Source organism: Vulpes vulpes, chromosome 9 (assembly GCF_048418805.1).
Source record: "Vulpes vulpes isolate BD-2025 chromosome 9, VulVul3, whole genome shotgun sequence".
NCBI lineage: Eukaryota > Metazoa > Chordata > Mammalia > Carnivora > Canidae > Vulpes > Vulpes vulpes.
Window position 1 is genome coordinate 79,723,284 of NC_132788.1, and position 27,661 is coordinate 79,750,944.

Genomic DNA, 27,661 nt, shown 5'->3' on the forward strand with positions numbered 1-27,661 from the left:
GCCTGCTTTGCCCTGGACTTGGCATTCTTCGCCCCTGCTCTCTATGTCTTATAGGATGACAGAAGGTTTTCTGGAGGAAACTGGTAGTTAGCTCTAGGCCAACGGGCTAATTCTGTACAGATGAGCATACTATAGTCCTGGGATGTTAAGTTACTTATTTCTAGGAGTGATCACCTCTATATTCATTAGGAACCCATTGGAATTTAAGATTGCCCTAGCCTCAGAGCTGGCCCCTGGAAGTCCCCTGCTGAGTTGGGTGTATATAACCCTTTAATTGCTGGATAATGGGATCCTGCCCAGCGCTAGGCACTATGGCTTTACGCTGTTACCTACAGATGGATTGTGAGTCTTGCTCATTTCTAATTCTTGATGTATGTCTGATTATCAAAACAGATTCTGAGATAACTCATATTAAGATGACATGTGCATAAGGAGTCTTATATAGCGAAAATAGCATGTGTTTAGAAGGGAGTCAACAACTTAATTTATTCATCCGTGTGTGCATTCAGCCATAGCGTATATCCTGACTCCTCTGTGCCATGAGGGTAAAACCAGGAACCGTCTTTATTCCAGTCAGCTGGGTCACCTCAAGCACATTTGGAGCATAAAGTAAGAATAACACATACCTTTCAAGGGTGTAGTTAGGGCTAAATGAGTGTGAAATAATGAAAGCTCCCAGGACAGTGTTTAGCAGATGGTAGACAATCACTGGATGGGAGATTAAAAAGGAGAGTCATGAAAATAGAAATTGAAACAACACAGCAAGGAGAGGAAAATTCAAAATGCCAAAAACCCAAAGCTAATCAGGTTCCTGTGCTGAGCTTAGATCTTCGTAACCAGGTCATAAAGGGCTTATGGGACTTGCCCAAGGTCAGTCTGCCAGCAAATGGTGGGGCTGAGAGCCCCGACTCTTTGTTTATTCTCTCTCTGCGTAATGCAGCATTTTAAAAATTTATTCCTCGCAAGTTTCTCTTAGCCCAGTGGCTGCCCTTCCTACAGTGTCTCTGTTTGGTCATCATTGGTTATGACTGTGTGTGTACATTTGAGCCAATTGAGTGTATCTGCATTTATTTGTGATTTTCATCCTGTTTGTGAGTTCCTCAGGATTCAGGATGGGGTGTGGGGCATCTTCTCTTTCCTGTGACATGCCCTTGTTACTGCTCTGTCCCCTATACAAGTGGGTAGAGTTCATTGAGCTGCCTGCCTGCCTGCCTGCCTGCGTGCCCCACACACCACGGGGCCGAGTGGCAGGCTGGAGTGGGGTGGGGGAGCCCTTCAGCAGTTTATTGCTTTTATAAGCCACCTCCTGCCAATCCTTCACATTGCATTTCCAGATGAAACCCCGAGTTCTGTCTCACAGATACTCTCTGACCCTGAATTTTGCACAGGAGCATTTAGTTGTTCTTATCAGTGAGATAGACGCGCTTCCTGGTAGGTGAGAGAGAGAAAGGCACAGGGGGGAAAGGACAACAGGAGGCTGTTTTGTTTGTCTGGGCCTAAAAGGCAGTGTTTTTCCATTACTAGAATGCCTCTCTTGCCCTCTCATCTCAGCAAGGCCTGCTGTTTTTTTTTTTTTTTTTAAGGCATTTAAGAATTATATACTTGTTGACCTATCAATGCCACTTCTAAGGAAATAATTGGACGATTGTGTAAAGGTGTCTGTGTGAGAATATTCAGTATGGTGTTGTTTATTATAGCAAAAGGCTGGAAACAACCCAAGTGTCCTTCAGTAGGAGGATACACCAATAATTTATGAGGGATACATTTGATGGATTCCTATGTAGCCATCAAAAATGATCATACAGATTTATGTTAATACTGACATGTTTCATATATATATATAGTGAGCAAGCAAGTGATAAACAAGTATGTATAGTATGATCTCATTTTTTTAAAGATTTTATTTATTTACTTAAGAGAGAGAAAGAGAGAGTGGGAGCATAAGCAAATGGGAGAGGCAGAGAGAGAGAGACAAGTGGCTTCCCACTGAGCAGGGAGCCCAACGTGGGGCTCAATCCCAGGGCTCTGAGGATCATGACCGGATATGATACCAGTGTATAGTGGGACACATGTATATAAGGAAAAAATATGAAGCAACATATATAGAAATATTAAAAAGGGATTATTTCTGGATGGCAGGAACATAGGCAACATTTATCTTTTTATTTTATATTCTTATATTTTTGCCACAATTTTATAGTAGTTTCACAATCAGAAAATCCACTTAAAAAGAAATGGAGGTACTGGCATGCAATTATTTTGTAAGCCCCATAGCATTTGTGACTGAGGACCAACAGCCAAGCCATGATCCCATGATTTTTTTTTTTCTTTGAATGAGACAGTCTCCATAACCAGATAGATAAAAATCCTGCCTTGTATCTGCTTCTTTGGGATACTGAGTCTGATCAACACTGAGGCTCTATCACAACCCTGCTAAATTGCCCTGTGCCTATTGGACTGACCCTGGGAGTACCGTGGTTTAGTCTCCATTAGGCACTGGAACCTCTGAACTAGAATGTACTGTCACTTGTTGGTTGGACTCCCAAGGGTACAATCAAAAAGGTTAGAAAATACAAGGTGATAATTAAAGACACCTTTGTTAGGATCTTATGTGCATTTGGGATCACTGTGCAACACACTTTCCATGCATTTTCATTTATAGTCCCTTCTTAATATCTACCTACTATAGAGTAGATATTATTATCCTTATTTTACCTTTGAGAAAATTGTAGCTGTGAGAAGCTGAACAACTTGTTCAAAGTCACACAGCTAGTAGGAAGTGGGCCTGACACTTGAACCCAGCTCTAACTCCAGTGTGCCACCCTGTGGGCCTCACTCCATTGAAAATACAAATGGAAGCCTCCATTTAGAAAATCCCTTTTCACTTGAGTTTTCAGAGTATCTTTGACTTTCATTTGAGTCCCTAGATGATACCAGCAATTACTCATATTTGTTGAGTACGTATTATGTGCAGGCACTGTTCCAAGTGATGTACATGGATTGTATATTTTAATCCTGACCTCCCCCTGCATTTTGCCATCTGCAGAACAGTCCATCACCTAGGCTTGCCTGAGGACACAAACCTCAAAAACATACCAATTCCATAACCCTTTTGTCCTGGTCTACGTAGAGGGTTTTTTTTATTTTGTTTTGTTTTGTTTCCCTGTGCATTGTTGATTCGTTTACAGTCAGATATGAACTACTTTCCCTGGCAGGATTTTTAATATGCTTGCCTACAATTTCATTGGATTGGAGAATGCCTGCCTGATGTCCGGAATTCCCACCAAGACTCTAATGACTCATTGAGAGTTTAGCTTCCAGCGTGCCTCTGTTGGAGAGTATACTTGTTACACATTAACCTCTGGGATCCCATTAATAGTTTAGCATAGATTAGCTGATTAGATTAGTGGCCGGGATAGATGGGCCCAAATGGAGTGAGAGACAGAATGAAGGACAGACCTCTAAGTGGGGAGCTGTAAGTAAACAATTCTGGGACAGCTGGAGGGTTCCAGGCTATGACAGAAGCTTTGGCCACCCTCACAGTCCTGCCTGGGCTTGAGCAGGTCAGTGGTTGTTGGCTAATGAGTTACTTCTATGAGAAGCCAGCCTGCTTACCCCTTCCCACCCATACCCATTCTGCATCTTCCTATCCTTTCCTTTAGCTGTTCAGCCTGTGGACACAAGAACAGGCAACATTTAAGGAGCCATGAGCTGGGGCAGTGTGAAAGCCCATGGTGGGTTATTTTGTTGACCCCTGCAACAGCTCAAATAATTGGAGGATGCACCAGCTATTCCCATCTACAAATAAGAAAGCTGAATTCGGAGAGGTGAATGAACACATCCACAGTGTGTAAGGGAGAGAACTGGCTCTCACACCCAGGGCTGATTTGAATCTTTATTTTTTTCTTTTCTTTTCTTTTCTTTTCTTTTCTTTTCTTTTCTTTTCTTTTCTTTTCTTTATTTTATTATTTTATTTTATTTTTAGAATTATTTATTTATTAATGAGAGAGGCAGAGAGAGGCAGAGACATGGGTAGAGGGAGAAGCAGGCTCCCTGTGAAGTGCCTGATGTGGGACTCCATCCCTAAACCTTCAGATCATGACCTGAGCTGAAGGCAGAGGCTCAACCCCTGAGCCACCCAGGTGTCCCAAGATTTGAACCTTTAAAGATAGTTTCCCCGACTTGGGGTTTATTGTTTTGGCTTCATTTCCTGTCTCTGACCCCTTGTTGTCCCTCATCAGTATTTATACCTTTTTTTTCTCTTTTTTTATTGTCTTTGGTGACTGTATCTAATAGATAGATAGTCAATATAAGTAACTCCTAGAAGATTCCTGTCTTGAATAATTAAATTCTTGAGCCTGTTTCCTTAGCTTTGCCTTCTTTGTGGCATTTACAAAAAAAAAAATATATATATATATATATATATTGCTTTTCTAAAACAGCAGCATTAATAGTGTAATACTCCAGCAAAATAAAGGTTAGTGGAAAAGAAACTTCTGATACAGGAACTGTTTTTTTTTTCTTATATTTGTGCTTATTTATTTGTTTAACAATCTTTCATCATGTCTTCAAAAAAGCATGCTAATAACATCTTGAAGCACATGGATGTAAGTAGAGGCAACAGTAAAATGAACCACCATAAAGACACTATCTACACTTAATGATAGCAAAGACTTTCCCATGTTTGCTTTCTATTTTTGCCTTTTTTGCTGGAGTATTTTAAAATAAACCCAGGTATCATGACATTCATTTCCTGTCTAAAGACTCCCGAATACATCTCTGAAAAATGAGGGTATTTTCTTATGTGACTGTAATGTAAATATACCATGCTGAGCAAAACCAGCGATAATTGCCCCCGTATAACCTACACAGTACATATGTTAAAATTATCCAAGCTTGGGCAGCCCGGGTGGCTCAGCGGTTTAGCACCACTTTCAGCCCAGGGCATGATCCTGGAGACCCGGGATTGAGTCCCACGTTGGGCTCCCTGCATGGAGCCTGCTTCTCCCTCTGCCTGTGTCTCTGCCTCTCTCTGTGTCTCTCATGAATAAATAAGTAAAATCTTAAAAAATATATATATATCCAAGCTGTCCCTGCAAAGCCTTCTTAAAGGTCATTTATGTAGCTTGTGATCTAAACATATTCTGCACCTGCACATTGCAGTTGGCTATTCTGTCTCTCAAGTAACTTTTCACTTGGTTGCCAGTGTCATCCTTGTTCAATTGCTATTTTCCTTCCCCTTTAGGTTTGCTCCCCACTGTCGTTTTTCTCCCTTTCCACTTCTTTTACTCACCCATTCATCTTTATCATTATAAGGTTAGGTCACATTTTCAGCCATTTGGAGGGACAGCATCAGCCCTAAACCCAGAGCAGGTATCAAGAACAAAGCCACCAGGAATGAGCCACTTAATCAGAGTAATTTCATTGAGCACAAAAGGACAGCATGGTTAGGTTGTATTTTGACATTTTATCTGGAGTACCTTGATTGATATCCCTCTGTCTTTTTTCTTTTCTTTCTGTTTTCTTTCTTTCTTTCTTTCTTTCTTTCTTTCTTTCTTTCTTTCTTTCTTTCTCTTTCTTTCTTTCTTTCTTTCTTTCTTTCTATCTTTCTGTTTCTTTTCTTTCTTTCTCTCTCTCTCTCTCCTTCTCATTCTCTCTTTCTCTCTTTCTCTCTCCTATCAATAGAAAGATTGTCAATGTACAGTATTTGCTAAAACTGCCTTATTCCTGGACTTCACTCACCTGTGTTTTGAAGCCCATGAGAGTCAGTCTGAAGTTGGGACTTGTAAAGTGGCAAGTTAGATTTGGACCTGGAGTTAGCAGGTCCTGGATGTATGATGTGCTTTCCTGCCTCCTCCTCCCTTGAGCACTGTTTGGTAAGCTTCTGGATCCAGAGACAGTAAGAGGGCTTATTGCCTTGCACCCCAAACCAGGGCTTTTCTACATCAGCTGTCATCAATTGTGATTGTCTCTATCATTTAGTGTCAGAAACCTGTTGTCTGTTGAAGAAAAAGGGTCATATAATGCTTGCCAATTTGTTTATCTTTGCAGTAAGCCCCTGAAACCAGTTATGATGCCCATCCCCTCTAAAGAAGGGATGTAAGAGACTGCAGAAGTGTTTGGTCAGGGCCTGAGGGAATTTGGTCAGGTGTGCAGACTCAACAAAGGCAGGGATATTTGCGGTTCATAGGATTTGTCACCTGAGGGGGCCATCTTTTTGAAGTAGGGCATTGTTGAACCTCTTGGTTCTCTTCATACAAGGGAATAATCCACTTGTTTAATTAAGGGCTATTTTATCATGCCACTGTGATATAAATTTTCTAACTTTGTATCTGCCCAAGGTAGGTTATTTACAATAGAATCATTATGGGAGCCATTTATGGGTGACCCAAGCCTGTTTATGTATAAACTAGACTTCTTTCTTTAAAAAAAAAAGATTTTATTTATTTATTCATGAGAGACACAGAGAGAGAGTCAGAGACATAGGCATTGGGAAAAGCAGCCTCCCTATGAGGAACCTGATGCAGGACTTGATTCTAGGACCCCAGAATCATGACCTGAGCCAAAGGCATACGCTCAACCACTGAGCCAGATCTGGTGTCCCTGAACCAGATCTTTCTGCATAGGCATTCTGTACAACTGAAAATCAATAAGTATAAAGCATTTTGAATGTCACAAAAAGGAGCTTAAGGGAATACAAGATATGATGCTTTGTGTGTATGTGGGTGGTGGACTTTGAGAAGGTGCGCCTTCAAGCCAGGGGCAAATGTTGGTTAAATGCTTCCATGTTTATTGATCCCTGGACAGTAGAATCAGAGCCAGGTGTTGAAAATGCTTGGCCTCAGAATTTTTCTGCAATGATTTTACTTACTTATTTATTTCTTTATAAATCTATTAACTTTCCATTAATATTTTCTCGCATTTTCTTTCCATTTTCCTACAAGGTATAATTTATATGCAGCAAGCACTCATGCTTTCTGATACATAGCTCTGTAAGTTTTGGTATATGCTTATAGTCATGTGACTATCATCACAACTAAGATTGAGAACCACTCCTGGTGTCCTTGGTAGTCAACCACCTGTTTTTTTTTTTTTTTTTTTATTCATTTATTCATGAGAGACACAGAGAGAGAGAGAGAGAGAGAGAGAAAGAGGTGGAGAAGCAGGCTCCATGCAGGGAGAGCGATGTGGGTCTCGATCCTGGTTCTCCAGGATCAGGCCCTGGACTGAAGGCGGCGCTAAACCACTGAGCCACCCAGGCTGCCCCAACCACCTGTTTTTATTTTCTCTGGTTTGGGCTTTTCCAGAAGCCCATATAAATAGAATCATGAAGTCTAGAGCATTTAAGAATTATCCATTCTGTTGCCTTTGTCAGGAATCTGTCTTTTTTTTTATTTCTGAGTAGTGCTCCATTGTATGGGTAGACAACACTCTGTTTATTCATTCTCCAGTTGAGGAACAATATTTTGGCAGCTACAAGTGAAGCCACTATGAACATTTGCATACAGATTTTGGAATGAACATAAGTTTGTTTGTTTGTTAACTGAGTAAATACCAATAAGTGAGATTGCTAGTTTATGTGGTAAATGTTATGTTTAATTTTATAAGAAATTGCCCATTTACTTTTCAAAGTGGCTGTACCATTTTGTAGTCCTGTCAGCAGGGTATAAAAGTGCCAGTTCCTCCTGGTATTGCTAGTATTTTGTATGTTTTTGTTTTTTAAGTTTAGCCATTCTAACAGGTGTGTGATGCTATCTAATTTGCATCTCCCTAATGACTAATGATGTGAATATCTCTTCATATGCTTTATTTGCTATCCATGTATCTTGGGTGAAGTGTCTGAGCAAATCTATTACCCATTAAAAAAAATTGGAATGTTTATTTTCTTATTATTGAAGTTTGAGAGTACTTTATATATTCTGGATACAAGCCCTTTATCAGATATGTAGTTTGCAACTGTTTCCTCCAAGTCTGTGGCTTGTCTTTACATTCTGTTAATTTGCACACACTTATTTCATACATGGCTTCCCTGATTTATTACACATATTTCGTGCACCATGGCTGTCATGCTGTCATGGGATGGTGTCACAGGAAAACAGCAGGGATTGCAGCATGAATTTGTCCAAGACAGGTGCAGAGAGGTGGGCTAAGAGAGGCTGAATTTGAACTTGTTATTCAAAGCCATTTTCTGTGCCAAAAGCAAAGGGATGTTGCTGCTGTTCTGTTTCTGATTAGTATCTAGAAACACAGTTTTTAATTTCAAGCTTGTGCAGTTTATGGTGGGAATGTACTTTGTTGGTTCATGGGTGAAAAGAGTTAGAGAGGAAGCCCCAGATATGTAAGAGTAACTGTTCTTTTGCACATGTGTGTGCGCAGGGAGAGAAAGCCTGAGGGTAGTAAGAGGCAGATATAGACAGTAGTGTGAGATTCAGCCCTGTATGACCTCATACTCCTGCGGGAAGTGGAATGGGACACATGACCCCGTGAGTCCCAAGTTCCTCTTCTATGCTTTGGGGGCAATATATGGCTTTTCCAAAGGTGACTGGTTATGCTCTATTTTTTTTTTCTTTTAAGCCAGTTTCCAAATTCTCATATTTGATGCTATTCCACTGTAACAAGTTAGATTAGAGAGAATGGGAATGGTTTTTAGCAACTATTATTCATTTCAGCAGTGAATAACTGAGGTGCACACCATACACCTCCCTTCACGTTACTGAACAGCAGCTGCCACAGATGTCTTTCTTTCCTGTGGGTCCCTCTCTGTTGTGGAGTGTTCTGTCTCCTTTTACACTCCCACCCTGCCCACTGTTTGGTTATTTCTTTGATACCCTCTTTAAGAGTGACAGTGACCTAGAAAGGAGACTCTGGTGGGTTTGACCTATTGTGAATCTTAGGACTTCATTTGCCAGCATTATTTCCTTTTATTTGATAAAAAATAAGCACTCACAAATTTCTAATCCTGGAAAGAACTTTAGAGAGACCTTCTTTTCTAATTCTTCTTCTTATGGATCAGAGGATCATGGCTCATCATCTTGTGCTAGGGCGAATGAAAACAGTGGGCTCTGAATGCAGGCCTCTTACTTCCTAGGCCTGTGTTCTTTCCAAGCTACAAATCAAGGAAAGGCTATCCATGGAAGCAGTGATGATGTCTCAAAGTACAACTCATATGAGATTGGGAAGTACCACCAGATTTCTTTTGTGTGTAAAGATAATTAAGAATAAACTAGTGAATGGTGGATATTTGTCCTTTCTAATGGCTGAGTAATATCCATTCATCTGTCAATGGACATCAAGACTCCTTCCACAGTTTGGCTCTTGTGGACATTGCTGCTATAAAAAAATATATTAAAAAAAAACAAACAAAAACAAAACAAAAAAAAAACCAATATTGATGTAGATAATGATAGATGGTTCATCTTGCAAACAGACTATATAAACTTATGATATCAATAAATACAGTACAGTACTTAAAATAAAAAGAATATACTAGTGAGATCCTTTTAAGAAACTATTTCAATGCCATAGAGAAAGATATCAGGCTTTTCATTCATTTAGGGGATTAAAGTCATCACAGCAGCAGCTGAAATTAAAGCAACAAAATATCTGGGCTGGGCCAGGGTGCTGCAGGAAGGTGGCCTGTGGCTGGGGAGCATTCCCAGGGGGTTCCAATATATAATCAGATTATAATATATCCCTGTGACCTGTCATTTCCATGGTGGCTGAGGCATGGACCCGAGGACGGGAAAGAACCTGTACTGCAGGCAGTGGTTTGTAAACTAGTCCTCAGTGGCGGTGTAAGCTAGGAGACAGGTATCAAAGGAATGTGGGAGATAGGCTCCCTAGGAGTTGCTTAGGAGGCTTTTTAAAGAGCTCCAGCGCCAACTGCTCTTTAATCTCTGATAGGGGAGTGATACCTCCGACCTCCCACAGGCACCACATTGAGCCTGGGGCCACCTACAGCTGCAGTGAAGTGTCAGATAGCACAGCAGCAAGCCTTGGGGCCTCTTGATTTCAACAGCCTGAAGGGGTGCTCAGCCTGGGTCATGAGGGCACTGCAGCCAATGCCCCTAAAGGGTTTTTTGCCCCAGCCCTGTTTCCTGACTTTTCGTGTATGAAGTCCTTTCATCCTCCCCACCACCCTATCAGGGAGAAACTATCATTATCCCCATTTCACAGATGAGGAAATTGAGGCAGAAAGAACTTAAATGACTTGCCTGAAGTCACTCAGATGGAATGAAGGAGCAACTGGGATTTCAGCACAGGTCCCTCTGAGTCCCAAGCCCATATTTACCTGGAATAAGTGTGTTGGATCCAGTATTCACTCTGGAAACACCTAGAATGAACTGTCCTAGGTGGTGGCCAGCAGTCCCAGGTGGCTCCTGAGCCTTCGAAATGGGGCTAGTGCCATGTGTTGAAATGAGAATATTCTAGATATATTGGGTTAAATAGAAACTTTTATTAAGATTAATTTCATCTGTTCCTCTTGGTGTTTTTAAAAGGTGCTACTGGAAATTTTTAACTTCCACGTGTGGCTCACATTTTATTTCTTCTCGGAAGTGTCACAAGGGGGCCTGAGAGGCGGCCATGGAAAGCAGGCTGCAGGTAGTGCAGGGTGGCTGGCTGTGGGCAACTGGCACCGCACTGCCAGAAAGGCCAACCTCCCCTTACTGCTAAGAGATGGAATGGATCAAAACCAGCATTTCCAGAAGAGTATATTGCAGAATGTTAATAGCAAGGCCAAACAGTCTCTTAGTGAAATGCAGGCCTGTATATGTTCAGCATATTACACTACCTCAAATAGATATTCCTTAAAGATTTTCTCAGATTACTTCAGGTGTGCCTCAATTTGAAATGGACATAAAAGCCCCCACCATATTGGGTTGCTCTGAGGAGTTATCTAGTTAATCCACATGTAAGTGCTTAGAGAGCACCTGCCACCGAGGAACCCACTCATCAAACTTCAGCCAGTGTTATTATGATGATAGCCCTTTTTTACTGTTTTAGTTGAGTGGGATGCAAGTTGTTGAATGAGAGAGGGGAAGCAAGGCCTTTGGGTATAGTGCCTGAGTCAGCAAATCTGACTCCCCACTTGGCTAGAGGCACCCACTCTCTGGGAGATGGTGGGATGATCTTTAGTCATGCCTCCCACCACCTTGACCCACAGCCCATCTCAGCTTCTTGAACTCTACCAGAAGCTTCTGAAGTGTTTTCTTCCAGTGGCATCTCCTTTTCCTCCCCACCCTCAGAAGGAAAGCCCCCCAATATACTTCTCTCCATCTCATTATCTTTCTAGGACTGGGTCAGTTCCTACCACTTGCCCTGTAAACCAGCCAAGAGCCCCTAATTATGTGTTTAAACAAACGTACACTGGTTTCTTTCCTGCAAGACTTCTTGGAGTTCTTAAAATGCTAATGAGCATGGACAAAGTCCCAGATGTAAATGCTTTACGTAATATTTTGCAAACTTACATTATTTGTCTTTGGAAATACGTTCTGGGACTAATGTTCCATAAACCACTCTCAGGGAAACATCGTTTATAAACGTCCTGGCCAGCTAAAAGGAGTCTCAGCAAAATCTCTTCCACCACTGCCTTTTGCACATATTCCCTGCTTGTACTGAGCATGGAGTGTCACTAGATCCGGGACATGCCATTTGTTTTTTCCCCAAAGCTCACCCCGTGTACAGAGAAATGGGTTTGGGGGCACGATCCCTGTATCTAGGGACTCTTGTTTTTAAAGCGAGCAAGTTGAGGACCCTGAGAACAATTGAACATTCGTGAGTTTTCATTCTTATAAGACAGTTTCCCCCCTAGCTCCTTCCCCACCCATTTGCTGGAAATTCATTGTTCTTTATTATTAGAACATTCATTGGTTTTATGGCTGTTTTTGTTTTCATGTTTTACCCCCCTCCCCCCGCACAACACACACACACTGTGCTTGTTTATCCTTCTTCCTCTGTTCCCAGTACATTGCTTTTTCTCTCCTACAGAATCCCTGTCTGAAGGCTTCATTAACTCTCTGAACTACCTGATTCATGCAGATCTTAGATCTGCCTAGAACAAAGGCAGCCAGGGGAGCTGCCATCGGCCTCTACTTTTTGTTCCCTGTATGTCATCAGCTGTTGGAGCCATTGAGGTGGAAGTGTTTGTGGCATTTGTTCAGATCCAGTTCCATCTCAGGCTGTGTCTGTGTCCCTGTCAATCTGCATGTGCTGTCCCTGGCCTGTGGGAGTTCCATGGGGGCAGGAACTGGGTCTTCATCCCGTAGCTCTCTTCCCTACCTTCCTGCCTTTCTAAAATAGCATTGTTTGACTTAAGCACCTTAATATCAACCTCCTAGTTCCCAAAGAGGGCATATATGGCACACGACTAGTGAAGAGATAACAACTAAGTCATCACGATCAGATCACCGTAAATACTGGATGGATCCTTACCGTGTGCTGTGCTTTGCGCTGAGGGTATTTTGTGGGCCATCTCTTTTAGCCTCCCAGTTAACCCTTTAAGGAGCTCGACCCTCATTTTATAGATGGAGAAACTGAGACTCAGAAGCAGAGAGGGGCAGCTAGAGTAGCACTAGGGCAGGGCCATGCACCAGAGCTGGTCAGCCTCCAGAAGCCAAGTGAAAACCTACTCATGAGTCCTGTCCAGCTTCCTTCTGGTTGTCAAGCCAGGGTGGAGCAGAAGGAGGTGGGGCTGGTCTTCCCTTTGGTTCTGAGCTGTGATTTCTCTGCCCACTCAGACCATGAGGTCACAAGGTGGTTCAGTGCCTTAAGGAAATTCAGTTAAATTTTGATAAACCTTATGAAAATAGCAATAATTAACTTCCCAACTGTGTTAAAGTTAACATTTGAATCTCCTCAGCCCTACCCCAGTGGATGTGAGACTCTCAATGAGTAACTGCTGAGTAACAAAGCCTGGATGTTGTTTTCCAAAATGATTCCAGTTATTTAGTAATGTCATATGCATTTTATTGCTTAGCAATGTGACATGAAGCTCATTTAAAATATTTTTTCACCAAAAAATAACCAAATGTTACAGGGTTTTGTTTTGTTTTGTTTTTTGTTTTTACTATGACGTTTTCTTTTTATTTATTTATTTATTTATTTATTTATTTATTTATTCACGATAGACAGAGAGAGAGAGATAGAGAGAGGCAGAGACATAGGCAGAGGGAGAAGCAGGCTCCATGCACCGGGAGCCTGACACAGGACTTGATTCCTGGGCTCCAGGATCGCGCCCTGGGCCAAAGGCAGGCACTGAACCGCTGAACCACCCAGGGATCCCCAACTGAGGATTTATGAGGTTTTAAATAATGAGAATGTCTTAAATCTTTAAACTTTCTTTTTAAGGATTGATCCCAGGTTTTATTTTTGTTTCGTTGTTACTGTTGTTTATTTCACCTTACCTAGCTCTGGTGCCTTGCACAAAATAGGTGTTCAAGAAGTAATTTTTAGAATTCAATTTATAATATATCAGGAATTTCCTTTTTTTAAGATTTATTTATTTATTTTAGAGAGAGAGAGTGCACAAGCAAGGGGAGGGGCAAGGGGAGAAGGAGAGAAAGAATTCTCAAACAGACTTCCTGTTGAGCATGGAGGCTGGAGCCAGAGATAGGGCTTGATCCCAGGACCTTGAGATCATGACTTGAGCCAAAATCAAGAGCTGGTGCTTAACAGACTGAACCATTCAGGGGTCCCAATATATAAGGAATTTTCTGTACACTTTGTAATTTAATTCTCAAGACCACCTTAACATAGAAGTAGGAATCAGGCCAGGAAAATGGAGGTCTAGAGAAGTGACTTAGAGGGATCCCTGGGTGGCGCAGTGGTTTTGCGCCTGCCTTTGGCCCAGGGCGCGGTCCTGGAGACCCGGGATCGAATCCCACGTCGGGCTCCTGGCATGGAGCCTGCTTCTCCCTCTGCCTGTGTCTCTGCCTCTTTCTCTCTCTGTGTGACTATCATAAATAAATAAAACTTAAAAAAAAAGATTTAGAGAAGTGACTTAGAAAAGATAATTTAAGGGTATAAACCGTTTTTATCTTTGAATTGTTACTGTAAGCCAGAAAAATATTTTTACACACTCTCCCTGTGATGATTCCTTTTAGTTATGACTTTATGACTTGTAAAAAAAAATGAAAAAAAAACTCTATTTATTGGTGGCTTTCCTATGTGCTGGGTATTTTATATGCATGATCTCTGACTATTCCTCAGAGCAAGACTATGAAATAGGTAGTGTCCTTACCCAGCTGTATAAATGGGAGCGTGGAGAGTAAATGGGAGCCAGTTATTTGTCCGAGGTCAACAAGGGCTGGAAGCTTGCTCCCTTCAGAGCATGAGGTGTACAGCTTCTCTGTACTAGTCAGCAAGGCCAGAACAGTTGTAAAAGCCAATATTAACTCATCTTCTTGTTATAAAATGTTACAACTTAAGTGCCTATGACATGGCCTTATGAAATACACCACTGCCACTTCCAGCTGTCTAGTATGCCTAAATTTGTTTACCAAGTGCATGCAAAGGTTCAAGTTGCAAAATCAAATGTGCATTTGATTTTTGAAGGTATCACATGCTTTTTTGCTTTTTGGTGGGTGTTTTGTAATAAGTCTATTTTTTAGAGTCATTTTAGATTCACAGAAAAATGAGAGGAAGATACAGAAACTTCCCATATATCCCCCTGCTCCTACACATGCATAGCCTCCCCTACATCCTGCACCAGAGGGTACATTTATTAGTTGATGAATCCATGTTGACATAGCATAATGATTATATCATAATCACCTAAAGTCCACACTTATATTATGATTTCCTCTTAGTGTTTTATATTCTGTGGATTTGGACAAATGCATAAAATGACATGTATGCATCTTTATGATTTCGTAGAGTATTTTCACTGTTCTGAAAATCTTCTGTGTTCTGTCCATCTCTCTTTGCCCCAACCGCTAGCAAACCACCGACATTTTGCTATCTTCATAATTTCCTTTTCCAGAATGTCATATGGTTGGAATCATACAGTGTATAGCCTTTTTAGATTGGCTTCTTTCACTTAACAGTATGCATTTAAGGTCCCTTTATGTCTTTACATGGCTTGCTAACTCATTTCTTTTTAGCTTTGAATAACATTCCATTGTCTGGCACAGTTTATTCATTCACCTACTGAAGGACATCTTAATTGCTTCCAAGTTTTGCAAATAAGAATATTAGCCATAGATATCCATGTGCCGGTTTTTCTGTGGACATCTCCTCTGGGAAAATACCAAAAGCATGATTGCCAGATCATATGCATGGTTAGTTTTGTAAAACACTGACAAACTGTCTTCCAAAGTGGCTATATCATTTTTCATTCCCACCATCAATGAATGAGCACTCCTGTTTTCCAACATCCTTGTCAGCCTTTGGTGTTGTCTGTGTTTCAGATTTTGGCCATTCTACTTGATGAGTGGTGGTATCTTAATGTTGTTTTAATTTGCATTTCCTTGGGGATCCCTGGGTGACTCAGAGGTTCAGCATCTGCCTTCAGCCCAGGGCGTGATCCTGGAGACCTGGGATCCAGTGTCAGGCTCTCTGTGTGGATCCTGCTTCCCCCTCTGCCTGTGTCTCTGCCTCTATCTCTCTCCCTCATGAATAAATAAATAAAATCTTTAAAAAAAGAAGAAGAAGAAGAGGCAAGAAAATTCTGTAGCCGCTTTGGAAAATAATCCAATAGTTCCTTAAAATGTTACTAAATGAGTCAGCAGTTCTACTTCTAGGTATATACTTAAGAAAAAGGTAAACATAGTCACACAAAAACTTGTACATGCACATTCATAGCAGTATTATTCAACTGAGTTGTTCACCCAAATGCCTACCAATTAAAGAATGAATAAATAAAATGTGAAAGAAGCCAATCACAGAAGAAAACATGTTGTAGGACTCCATTTGTATGAAATGACAAAATAGGCAAATCCATAGATACAAAACATAGGTTAGTGGTTTCCAGGGGCAGGAGAGAAAGAGGGGGAGTGACCACTAGTGGGTATAGGGTTTCTTTAGGGGGCAATGAAAATATTCTAAAATCAGATAATGGTGATGTCACACAACTTTATGAATATGTTAAAAACCACTGAATTATACCCTTTGAAAGGATGAATTTTATGGCTATGTAAATTGTCTTTTTTTTTTTTTTAAAGAAGAAGAGAGGACAGGGAGGGGCTGAGGGAAAGGGAAAGAGAGGATCTCAAGCAGACTCCCCACTGGGTGCAGAGCTTGATGTGCTCAATCTCAGGACCCTGAGATCATAATATGAGCAGAAATCAAGAGTCAAACACTTAACTGACTGAGCCACCCAAGAGCCTCTATAAATTATATCTCAATAAAAAGTGCTAATATATAAAGCTATGTGTTGGGGGGGAGGGGGAAGGAAGAGCAAAAGTACACAATTTGTACTGTGCTTTCCACCAGAGCAAAATTTCATTATGTAGCCCATTCTGATAAAACTAGTAGCAAAGTGCCCTTGCAAATTTGAAACACAAGCCTCAATTCTATTATGCAACAAGGTCATTAAAGAGAAATGTGGATGACTTTCTTTTTATCTTAATACCATATGTCCCTTGGTGGAAATTATTCTCTGTTATTACAGATTCTATTCAGAGGCAGGGGAGTTCAGTAGGTATACAAGTTGTAATTTCTGTATTTTCAGTTCTCAATAAAAATGTTCATGCATTTATAGCTATTGTGAATATTTGAATCCTTAAAGCTCATATGATTTTTAATGTTAAATTAAAATTTGCCTGTTAAAATGGATAAAGTGGTTGAAATTAGTTGAGCTAATTAGGTCACTAAATAGGATTCTAGGGGATCCCTGGGTGGCCCAGCGGTTCAGCGCCTTCCTTCGACCCAGGGCGTGATCCTGGGGTCCTGGGATCGAGTCCCACATCAGGCTCCCTGCATGGAGCCTGCTTCTCCCTCTGCCTGTGTCTCTGCCTCTCTCTCTCTCTCTCTCTCTGTGTGTGTGTGTGTGTGTGTGTGTGTGTTTCATGAATAAATAAATAAAAATCTTAAAAAAAAATAGGATTCTAACTTGTGAGGATTAAAGATCAGATGGGTAAAAGACTGGGAAGTATTGTATATTAGAAGGTGTTTTTGATTCTGATGAAGTAATTTTATTCTTATTTTTTCGTAAAGTATACTGAATTATTTTTTTGATACACAGGTTACTTGTAAATGAAATGTAAAATTTACATGTGTTGTTCTCTGTTATAAATTGTAGTCTTTTGTGATTAATGCCTGAAATTCTTTAGCTCTGTTATTTAAATAAGTATACCTTGTTTCCAGTTAGTGCCTGAGTTCCTGCTCAGATTTTCACACCTCCCCTTTGATGATACTCTGAGAGTATATTTTTCCCTGTCAGTGGTCAAAAAGTGAATACAGCATTTCCTGAGTGTTTTTCCCACTGCAAGTATACTTCTCTCTGATAAATCAAAATATTTCTGGAAGACCTTAAGTAAGGATTATTTCTTTTTCACAAACCAAGTGACATATTTTCTTTTTTAAACAGCTTTTTTGAGATAAAACTCACATACCATACAATTCATCCTCGTAAACTGTCCAATTTAATGGCTTTTGGTACATTCATAGATACGTGTGACCATCATCACCATTACTTTTAGGACATCTTTATCACTTGAAAAAGAAACACTGTACCCTGTAGCTCTCAACCCCTCAAATCCCTGCCCCACCTCCAGCAACTAATCTACTTTCTCTCTCTTTTGATTTACCTATTGTGGACATTTCCTAGGACTGGAATCATGTACTGACTGGATTCCTTCACATTACTTTGTTGATAAAGTTTATCAACATGTATAATAATTTTAAGAAAAGAGCCAATTCAGGAGGAAGATTTAACCAGTATAAATATACATGCACTTCCTAACAGAGCACCACATACAGGAAGCAGAACCTGACAGAAATAAAGGGACAAATTGACAATTCACATAATTGTTAAGACTTTAAAATCCTATCTATGTTCAATAATGGTTAGAGCAGAGAGACAGAAGATCAACAGGAAGTAGAAAACTTAAGTGACACTGTAAACCAACAACACGCAACAGATATCTATACAACACTCCGTGCAGCGACAACAGGATGCAGATTCTTGTGATGTGCACATGGAACATTCTCCAGATTAGATCATACACTAGGCCATAAAAACAAAAACAAAAACAAAAAACCTCAATAAACTTAAAAGGATGGAGGTAATACGTAGTACCACCTGACTACAATAGAATGAAAGTAGAAATCAAAAACATAAAAAAAAAAAAAAGGAAATTCAAAAATATGTGGAAAGTAAACAGCACATGCTGAAGTAACCAATAGGTCAAAAGGGAGGTTGGAAAATAGTTTGAGATGAATAAGCATGAAGATAGAACATACCAGAATTTCAGGGATGCAGGTATAACAGTGCCTGAAGGGAAATTTAGAACCATTGATGGCTCTATTAAGAAAGAAAAACTATCTCAAATCAATAATCTAACCTTCTCCTTTAAGATACTAGAAAAGAGGGGGACCTGGGTGGTTCAGTTGGTTAAGCATCTGATTCTTGGTTTTGTCTCAGGTGGTGATCTCAGGGTTGTGAGATCAAGCCCCGCTTCAGGCTGCACCCCAGCATAGAATCTGCTTGAGTTTCTCTTTCCCTTTACCTCTGCCCCTCCTCCTGTTTTTGCTCTCTAGCTCGCTCACTCACTCTCTCAAATCAATCAATCTTTTTAAAAAAAGACACCAGAAAAGGAAGAGAAAAGGAATCTATAGCCTGAAGAGAAAAGAAAATAATAAAGATTAGAGCATAAATTGATTGAAATAGAAAGAAAAATGAGACTTTAAAATCTTTGAAACTTTACTGATCATAATAATTATATTAAGCCTTTACAGGAGACATTAAACAAAATTGTTTCTCTTTCATAAAATGAATGACATTGTTTCTTCATGTATTAAAAACCACTTGATTTTCAACATGGCCTCCATACACCTGTTGTAAAAAGCTAGTCTTTGTGAAAATACCTACATGCCTTCCTTGTTCAGTTGAGATTTAACCAAACCATGTACCCATCCCAATCCAGGGCTCTTGAGAAATCTTGCTCTACTAGAGTACATTTTAGGGTATAGATCAAACCCATGTCTGACGCCTCATACCACCACTTTCTGCTATGTGACATTGGACAAGTTGCTCAATCTCTTTGAGACTTATTTCCCTCATCTATAAAGTAACCGTTAATTTTCTCATTTTGAGAGGAATTGTGAGATAACTTGCACAAAACAGCCTAGTTCAATGCTTGGCCCATAGTAGGTACTTGACTAGTATGTGTTCCACAGTCATTCAATAACTGAAAAATAGTGTAAATACCCATATGGCTTGGTTATAACATATATGGATGTTCTCAAAAGACACTGGCAGAAAAGATTGTCATATTGAATCCTACTGTGTACCAGACTTTGGGGTAGTTATGTGATCTATGGCTGGACCACATAAAACTTGTTCGACAGTGTGTACTGATTTCACTATTTTTTAACAACTGCAAACAATCAGGCAAAATACACATCCTGGCCTAAATGGATTGTTTTAGCAATGGTTTTTATGATCAAATATTTGAACCCTTCCAAAATGAAACCACTTCCAATTTAACCTTTGTTGTTGTTGTTATTGGTATAATAAATTCTATTCTTTGTATCTTAGGTAAGCATACTCGTCAGTTGTACAATTCTGTTGCCTGTTTTAAACTACAAGCTGCCAGCATTAAAACTATAAAGCACATTTATGAGATGATAGGCAAGATAATGGATTAAATTCTGTTTTTACTCAGAGCCTATTTGGGCAGGCACTTTTATGCTTATTCTGTTTACTGTGTGGTTGATGACTTGGTATTTGAATATTTTCACCAACAATACAAGATTCAAGCCAGGTTCCCTACTAGCGTTTCTCAAAACCTTAACATGGATATGAATCATCTGGAGATCTCATTAAACTGAAGATTCTGGTTTATTAGGTCTGGAGTGGGGCAGAGGAGCATTTCCCACAAGTTTGAAGGGGCTGCCACTGCTGGCCCACGGACCACAGTTTGAGCGGCAGGATTGTATAGAACTGATGACATACCTAGGCAAGAGTCAGAATGAGTAGGGCTGATCAAGCATTCTACATCACTGACCCAACAGCCTCTTCATCTTCTCTGAGTTTAATCTATTTCCTTAACTGAGCCCTGAAAGAAATTAATTAAAAATTCAGAGGCGTTGAATAGCATCTTCTTACATTTCACATATTATAATGATTTCATGCAGTAATAGAAAAATACCTTGTCATGCATTTTCTAGAGTTCCTTTGTATTGTCTATTAGCCTGGCCACCTCTCAGACCTCTTTATACTATAGCTCATTGTGTATCAAGAGCAGTGTGTAGGAAACATCTCTATTTCCATTCTGTGAAGCTCAGTACCTGTGCTGGCCCTGTCTATATCTATGGCAAAGAACAATAAATGAAAACCACTTAAACCCCAGCAAGACTTTTGTCACCAAATGAAAACAGTCATAGGCAATTGTTTCCCTTTCAAGTCCTTAGTCATTTAGATGAGAGAGCACAGATTGAGTTTCTCCTGGAGAGTCCACAGTGTGTAGAACTTGATTTTGTAGGTAATTTGACAACAGAGGCATCATTTTAAGATGTGGCAAATTAAATCTTACTATGAAAGAGAAGTGGGTTGAAATGTAATGCATGCCATCCAATTTGTTGCAGAACACAAAAATAGTCACAGCAAAGACAAGAGGAAAATGAGAAGGAGAAGATGGGGAGCAAGGCATAGCCTGGCTGATGATGTGGCGGGATTAAGGAGCAGCTTAGCAACAAAGGCGCTTTCTGCCTATGGTAACAAGACGGACAGCACAAGAGAAAAGAGGACCCACAGAAGAACAAAGCGTTTTTTATCCTATCCACGGTTTGTAGAAGTGATGGTGGTGGCAGACTACAGAATGGTTTTATACCATGGAACAAACCTTCAACACTATATTTTAACTCTAATGTCAATTGTAAGTACATTCAAAAGAAGGTGATTTATGAGTCCTTAAATGTGCCATTGGGAAATGGGTTTCCACCCAGTGCTTTGGAGGATCATTCTCAGGGCTGGCATTCCAACGATTCAGGCAAGTGACCGAAGAGAACCTAAGATTATGTATTGGCTGCCTTTTTGTATTGACAACAACGGTGACAGTATCGAGTGTTCATTCTGTTAGACAATGTGCTTTGTAGTTAGTTAAAAGGCATCATTTCTAATCCTCCTGGCAAGTCTGCTAGGGGAGATTATCATCCCCATTTCATAGATAAGAAAACTGAGCCTCAGAGGAGCTGGGCCACTTGCCCATGGTCTTGTAAAGCTAGTAAGTGGCTTAGGGACTGCATGTGACCTCTAGATAGTCCACTTCCTAAACCCAGTGCTCTTCCTCTGAGATAGAAACTTGCACAGCCAGGTATGTGTCTGTAGTAAGACAGTTGGATGCCGGTTGTGAATCAGAGTCACCTGGGAGCTCTTTGAATTGCAGCTGCCTGCCTGCCTTTGTTTCTCTTCCCCAGGATTCTAATTTAGTAGCCCTGGGGTGAGGCCCACACCTCACACCTCCTCACCTCTCCCTCTCTATTTTCCTACTCTCACTTTGAATTGAGAAATCAATAGATTTACATTTTTAAGAAAAAAAAAAGAAATCTAACAGAACGAAAGACTAATCATGAAAAAGAAGTGCCATTACCTACCCTGGCGCCTTCCAGAGGCCACCACTGTTAAAAGTTCTTTTTTGCATATGTTTCTAACCAGCACTGCCCAGGAGAAATATAATGCAAGCCACGTACGTAATTTAACAAGAAACAAGGAAAATTAGTTTTAATGATGTATATTATTTTCTACCAAAATGCTGTCATTTCAAAAATTGCAAAGGAGATATTTTGCTCTTTTTTTTTCATACTAAGTCTTAAAATGCAATCTGTGTTTATACTCAGCAGTACATCTCATTTTAGACTCATACGAAGTCTTAAAATGCAGTATGTGTTTACATTCAACAGTACATCTCATTTAGACATAAAGCCACATTTCCAGTGCTCGGTAGCCATGTGTGGCAAGTGGCCACCATGCTGGACAGCACAACTCAAGTTTGTATGCAGATACAACTTTTTTTCAAAGTAAAACAGAACATTGTCACACACCGTTTTTAGAACAATATGTAAAACACAGCGTTTATTCTAATGGATTGACCTTACTTTATATGAACGGGAGCCTACTTTTAATAGATTTCCCAAAAGAATGTGAAAAACGACCGAATTTGAGTCACAGGTGCTTTAAGAGTTCTTTGCTTTCCCTGTCCAGTGGTTCTTCTTGTCTTCCCCTCACCGCTGTGAACCGCTCCCTTGTGCTCCCCACCCCAATCCCTTAACCTGCCTGCTCCACACTCTCCCCTCTCCTCCCTTCCCCATGCTCAGCCCCATGTGCTCCAGCCCTCTCCTGTCCTGGACGAGGGAGAAAAAAATCCTAATCACACCTTGCCCAGACTCAAGTCTATTTCCAACCCATAAATTCAGACCTTTCAGAAGAATTTCAGTTATGAGCCTGGATATTGGGTCACGCTGATGTAGGTTGAGCTTTTCTGACTGTGCCACTCACCACTGCAGAGTCTTGGGAAAGTTACTTAAATTCTCTGAGCCTTAGTTTTCTCACTTGTGCAGAGATTTTTGCTGTGGGGACTAGATGCAAATGCATATGCAATTTTCAGCGAGGGTCAAGTCCACAATAAGCATGCAGTGAACGTTAGCTTTCATGATTAGCAATAATAATGGAAAAAACAAAACAAAACAAAATGGGCTACTGGGTTGTGAAGAAGACAAATGGGAGGTAAGCACGAAGAGCAGCAGTATTAGCAAACATGTGGTCCATGTGAAATTCCATAATTGGGCAATCTGGGACTTCAACTGGGTTGAAAGAGCTTGATCAAAACTTAATATCCAGTGTTTTGGCACAGAAAACTGTTAAGTTGCGTGGCGATGCAATTTCCAAGGAAAACACTTTGAAATTTAAACTTGTTGGGATTCATTATTATCTGAAACTGCCATCTATGAATTTTTCAAAGAGAGCTTTAATAAATGTTTGCGGAATGAATGCAAATTCAAAACGACAAAATGCATATGTTGCGTGAAACGTGGAAAGAGGTGGAGCCCAGCGTAAGAAGTGAATTGCTTATTGCTTACACAGAGTTCACAATTAACCTTGAAAAATTTATCTCGGTTGCAGGTAGCCTCTATCTATAAAGACCCAAGTATTGGAAATTTAATTAATATTGTTATTGTGAACTTAGTTGTGATTCATAATGAACAGGTAATAAAGTTTTTTTTCTTCTTTCTTGTATATGTATCCGAAATGGCATATCGGATTGGTGTTGGTACAATGGGCCAATCATAATTCTTTTCTGCATTTAGGAAGGACCTTCCATATCTTTTAATGCCCAGACAACTTTAAGAAATTTTTGCCAGTGGCAGCACTCCAAGAATTACCCTGGTGGAATCCAGCACGATACGGCTGTTCTTGTAACAAGGTATATGGATTTCTTATTCCTCGAATCATTCAGTTTGCAAGCATGTTGGTGGGTGAAGTCATATATTCTTGTTAGCCAGCCCGTAGGACCAGGTTCCCAAGCAGCACTATTGTGGAGGCCGCCCTGTGGATTGCAGGACATTGAGCAGTATCTATGGTCTCTACCTACTATCTGTCCGTGGCAGCCTCTCCTCTTGACTGTGACAACCAACAATGTCTCCAGGCATTGTCAAATGCCCTCTGGGGTGGGGAGCAAAATCACCCCTGGCTGAGAACTGCTAGCCAACAGGTGCCAGGTAGTCAGTAGATGTGTTAGGCGGGCCAAACAGGAAACACCCTTAGACCAAAGGCAGGTGCTATTCATATGGAGCTGGTTGTTACCATGTCACAAACGCATCTAGCGTTGCCAGCTTCTGTGATTTTGCAAGAGGTCAGCAATATGGACTTTTTGTTTTGAGTGAAATCTTCCAAATTTTTACATGGTAGCTACTTTCTCAAAACTATTTAAAATGCTGTACAGGGCAACAGAGAGGAGTGCTGGCCTGCTTGTGTTTCCTGTTGGCCACCTCGGATATAGTCACAATCACTTACTCGTAAGTGAACTGAAATGAGTGTTAAGAGCCTTCTCAGGAATGTTCACAAACAGACTAGAATCACTCATGCCACTGTAGGAGGGAAAGCCCAGGCTGGAGAGTTTATTTTACTTGCTCTGTGGCTACCCCTGTGGCCAAAGAAGCCCTCCTGATGTAGCTTTTAATCCTTACATCACTGGTTACCAGGCTTTTTTGAGTTACAGACCCGTGGCCTTCTTAATTGGCTTGTTGTAGCCTCCTCCTCGATGAGGTAGACACTGTCGTGAATGCCTAGAAGACTATCAGGTGTTTGCTTGTATTGACATTTACTCTTTGGTGTCGTCATGGCCCTAAGTCTGCTTTCCTTTCAGACAGGATATCTGCAGAGCTCATGACAAATGTGATACCTTAGGTGAGTCTGCTGTGCGTATCCTCTATGGCTACAACAGTTTATTACATGTTTTTATTCCAAGTCACAATTGCTTTGTAAAGTAAATCCTTCTTCTTTTTTCCCCCCTCTGAATAGGTCTTGCTGAGCTGGGTACCATCTGTGATCCCTACAGAAGCTGTTCTATCAGTGAGGACAGTGGACTGAGTACAGCTTTCACAATAGCCCATGAACTGGGCCATGTGTACGTTTCCTTGCCATATTTTTATTTAATTCAGAGTGACCTCAAACTTTTCTTCCTTTGCATCAGAGAGGATCCTCTTGACCTCAGAGAGCAGAGGGCACTTTTTGAGTCATAACAAAGGCTTCAGGGTTAAAGAGCTTTGACTCTAGTTGGGAAAAATGACTGTGAGTAGCACAGCAGCCCCTCTTCAGCCATAGCTGACATGTCTTTGCTTTACCTACACACATTTTCTGTGAAATATCTAGTATTTTCCTTTCTTTCTGGGAGTTGGAGAAATGAGGCCTTTCCAGCCATCCACTGAAGCAAATGGTGCATTAGCTTAGGAAACTTTCCTGGTGTAACATCTTTATCTGAGAGGGTCTCCCTTCATTGCTCTGGTTCACAAGATTTTCGCAGACCCAGATTGTTCCTGACTGTAGACGTATAAGGCTTTCATTCAGACATTTAGCCTCCGGGCGCAGTGATGTCCCTCTTTTAGGGAAGAGATGGAACAAAGATACAGAGAAGAGAACATTTCCTAACCGTGGTCACTTAGTGGTTATTGTGAAATTGGCTTTTCCTTTTTGTTCTTTAGAAACAGAGCATAGCTAGAATGTGGGGTAAAACAGTGTAAAGTTACTAGAAATGATTGTGATTTTTGATCTGCATTGTTTTCTTTCTAGAATGATTTAATTTCTTATGCCATATCTTTTAAAAATAATTTTCTCAAGAGTTGTCACTGATAGAGTTGTACATCAATGGATAGGTCAGTGGTAACTTTGTTTAAAGGTAAATAATCTATTAAGCAAGGGTTTTTTTATTCAACAAATGCTTTTTGAAGGCACCTATGTGTTGTGTGCTGTTCTACAGGTAAAGATAAGATGCATATGTAGAGGCATCTCCAGTTTAGTTCAGCATATAATGGGTATATTTTGAAACTAGTAACTTTCAAGCATATTTTAAGAGCACACCAATTTTCTCTTCTCCAAAGGAAATACTATCAGATACCCAATATTTATAGCACAAACAAAGCACGGCTTTCATTAAGCAGTTGTAGTAGGCCAGAGTCCTGCTTAATCGGCCTCCTCTCGGTCCTTTTGGTTTCTGAAATATTTTTGTGAAACTCAAAGATTTTGTGGAACTCAGTTTGCGAACTTGACCCACCAGCATTTCCCAAGACACAAGGTCTCCAGCACAATTCCAAGAGAATGGTCTGTCGGGGGAAAAAAATAAAAAGGAGTTTCATACTCAAGTAATTTAAAAACTTTTTTCTTCCTGGTCTAGCCCTGCTTAGAGTCACAAAGCTCAGTGGCATAAAGTAAAGGCTCTGACAAGTACTGTATTAAAATAAACTGCTGAGTTTTGCTTAACTCAGTGTTCCCAAACTTATTTTAATAGAATCTTTTGGGGATTTTTGTTTGTTTTGCATAAAGTCTAGGAAATTCCTTTAGACCTTTAAATAGGAGGTTAGATTTGACCATAAAGAATAAGATGGCATTTCACCAAGGCAGCCATTCCTGCCTCAGGAGACCAGATTGGGGGAAGTTCAAGATAGGAATGTAATCAAAGGGCAAGAGCTTGTGCAATTAACAGATTCACAGTTCCCCATAATCTATTGTTAAGAACGGTAGAGTATTTAAAGAAATATAGTTAATTTCCTATTAATTCCTTCCTCACAAGAGCTAATAAACTCCTTTCAGGACAGCTAGTTTAGAACGTTGACATTTTAAAGAAAGTAAGAATTTTGATTAGCAAAGGTCAATATTTTCAGGTATAGAGGAGCTGTGTGAACTGTACATTTAGCAAAGATCTCCCTCCACAAAAACCATGTGTTGGCATCAGTCTAGGTGTTTTTATTTAGCTCCCTTAAACTTTATAAATCCCCACATGGTGGATATTGTTTCCATGTCAAATGATCTTAGTAATAATAAATTGCTTAAAGTCTAGTGCTAATAATGTTGGGGTACCAGCCTGTGATATTGGGGTTCCAGCTCTAACATGGGAATCAGCTGACAACCAGATACCCAAGTTCCAGTTGAATTGTTCTAATTCTTCATTCTCTTTAACTTGAGAAAAATGTATGCCGTTTACCTCACTATAAGATGGAGCTAATACATGCGCACCTTATCTCAAAAGTGACAAGAAGTTAAAAAAAAAAAAAAGGAAAGAAATAATTGGTGAATGATGTGAGTTGTTAGCTAAACAAAAGTGTATCTCTAGCCTCTTAGTAATCTTTTTTGTTTTGGTGCTTTGTCTCATATAGTTAAGTTTGCTTGTATTTTAAGGAAAATGAATATCTTTTTTAATTTGCTACCATACTTGGTCGTAGATTTTCTGATGAACTTATTAAAGATTAAACATTAGGTTGTTATAGTCATGACTATCTGGTAACATAAAACCCTGTTGGGGAGAAAAAAGTGTTTGATCTTGTATTTGCTGAGGATCATTGGATGCTTCAAAAGCAGCTCCTACCTTCTCATATCAGCTTCTAGATGTACCAAATCTGAGTTAGGAGGAATTTGGGAAATGACTGAATCTCTACTGGATATAGAGATCCTTACACAATATTCCTGAGCAATCTTCCACAATTTGTTTAACCAGAGGGAATATGTTTTATGTATATTCCCAAACACAGAGATTTTAGAATCAGACTGGAGTGGTTTCCAATCCCAGCTCCCTCACCCCATCAGCTGTGTGACCTTAATCAAGTAATTCAATCTCTCTACGACTCACATTTTCTTATCTATAAAATGTGGATAGTAATAGCAGTTTTCACAAAAGGTAGTTAAATGAAATAAAGCATCTAACACAATTAACACATTGCCTGGTATGTTGCGAATGCAAAAAAGTCTTGGTTATTATTTTTTAGTGAAGTGCTCAATGATTGTTACTATCTA

General features: G+C 40.1%; 1 protein-coding gene across 2 annotated transcripts in view; it reads left to right on the top strand.

The window, feature by feature from the left end:
- ADAMTS9 (ADAM metallopeptidase with thrombospondin type 1 motif 9) overlaps positions 1–27,661 on the top strand; it is a 160,037-nt gene that overhangs the window by 10,279 nt on the left and 122,097 nt on the right. Inside the window, exons 4-8 of one of the 2 annotated variants that reach the window (XM_025985181.2) lie at positions 20,749–21,038; positions 23,282–23,365; positions 23,467–23,582; positions 24,525–24,565; positions 24,680–24,785. In XM_025985181.2, coding sequence (XP_025840966.2) covers positions 20,749–21,038; positions 23,282–23,365; positions 23,467–23,582; positions 24,525–24,565; positions 24,680–24,785 — 637 coding nt within the window. The remainder of the gene's footprint in view (positions 1–20,748; positions 21,039–23,281; positions 23,366–23,466; positions 23,583–24,524; positions 24,566–24,679; positions 24,786–27,661) is intronic. The other variant, XM_025985185.2, reaches the window with a different exon arrangement.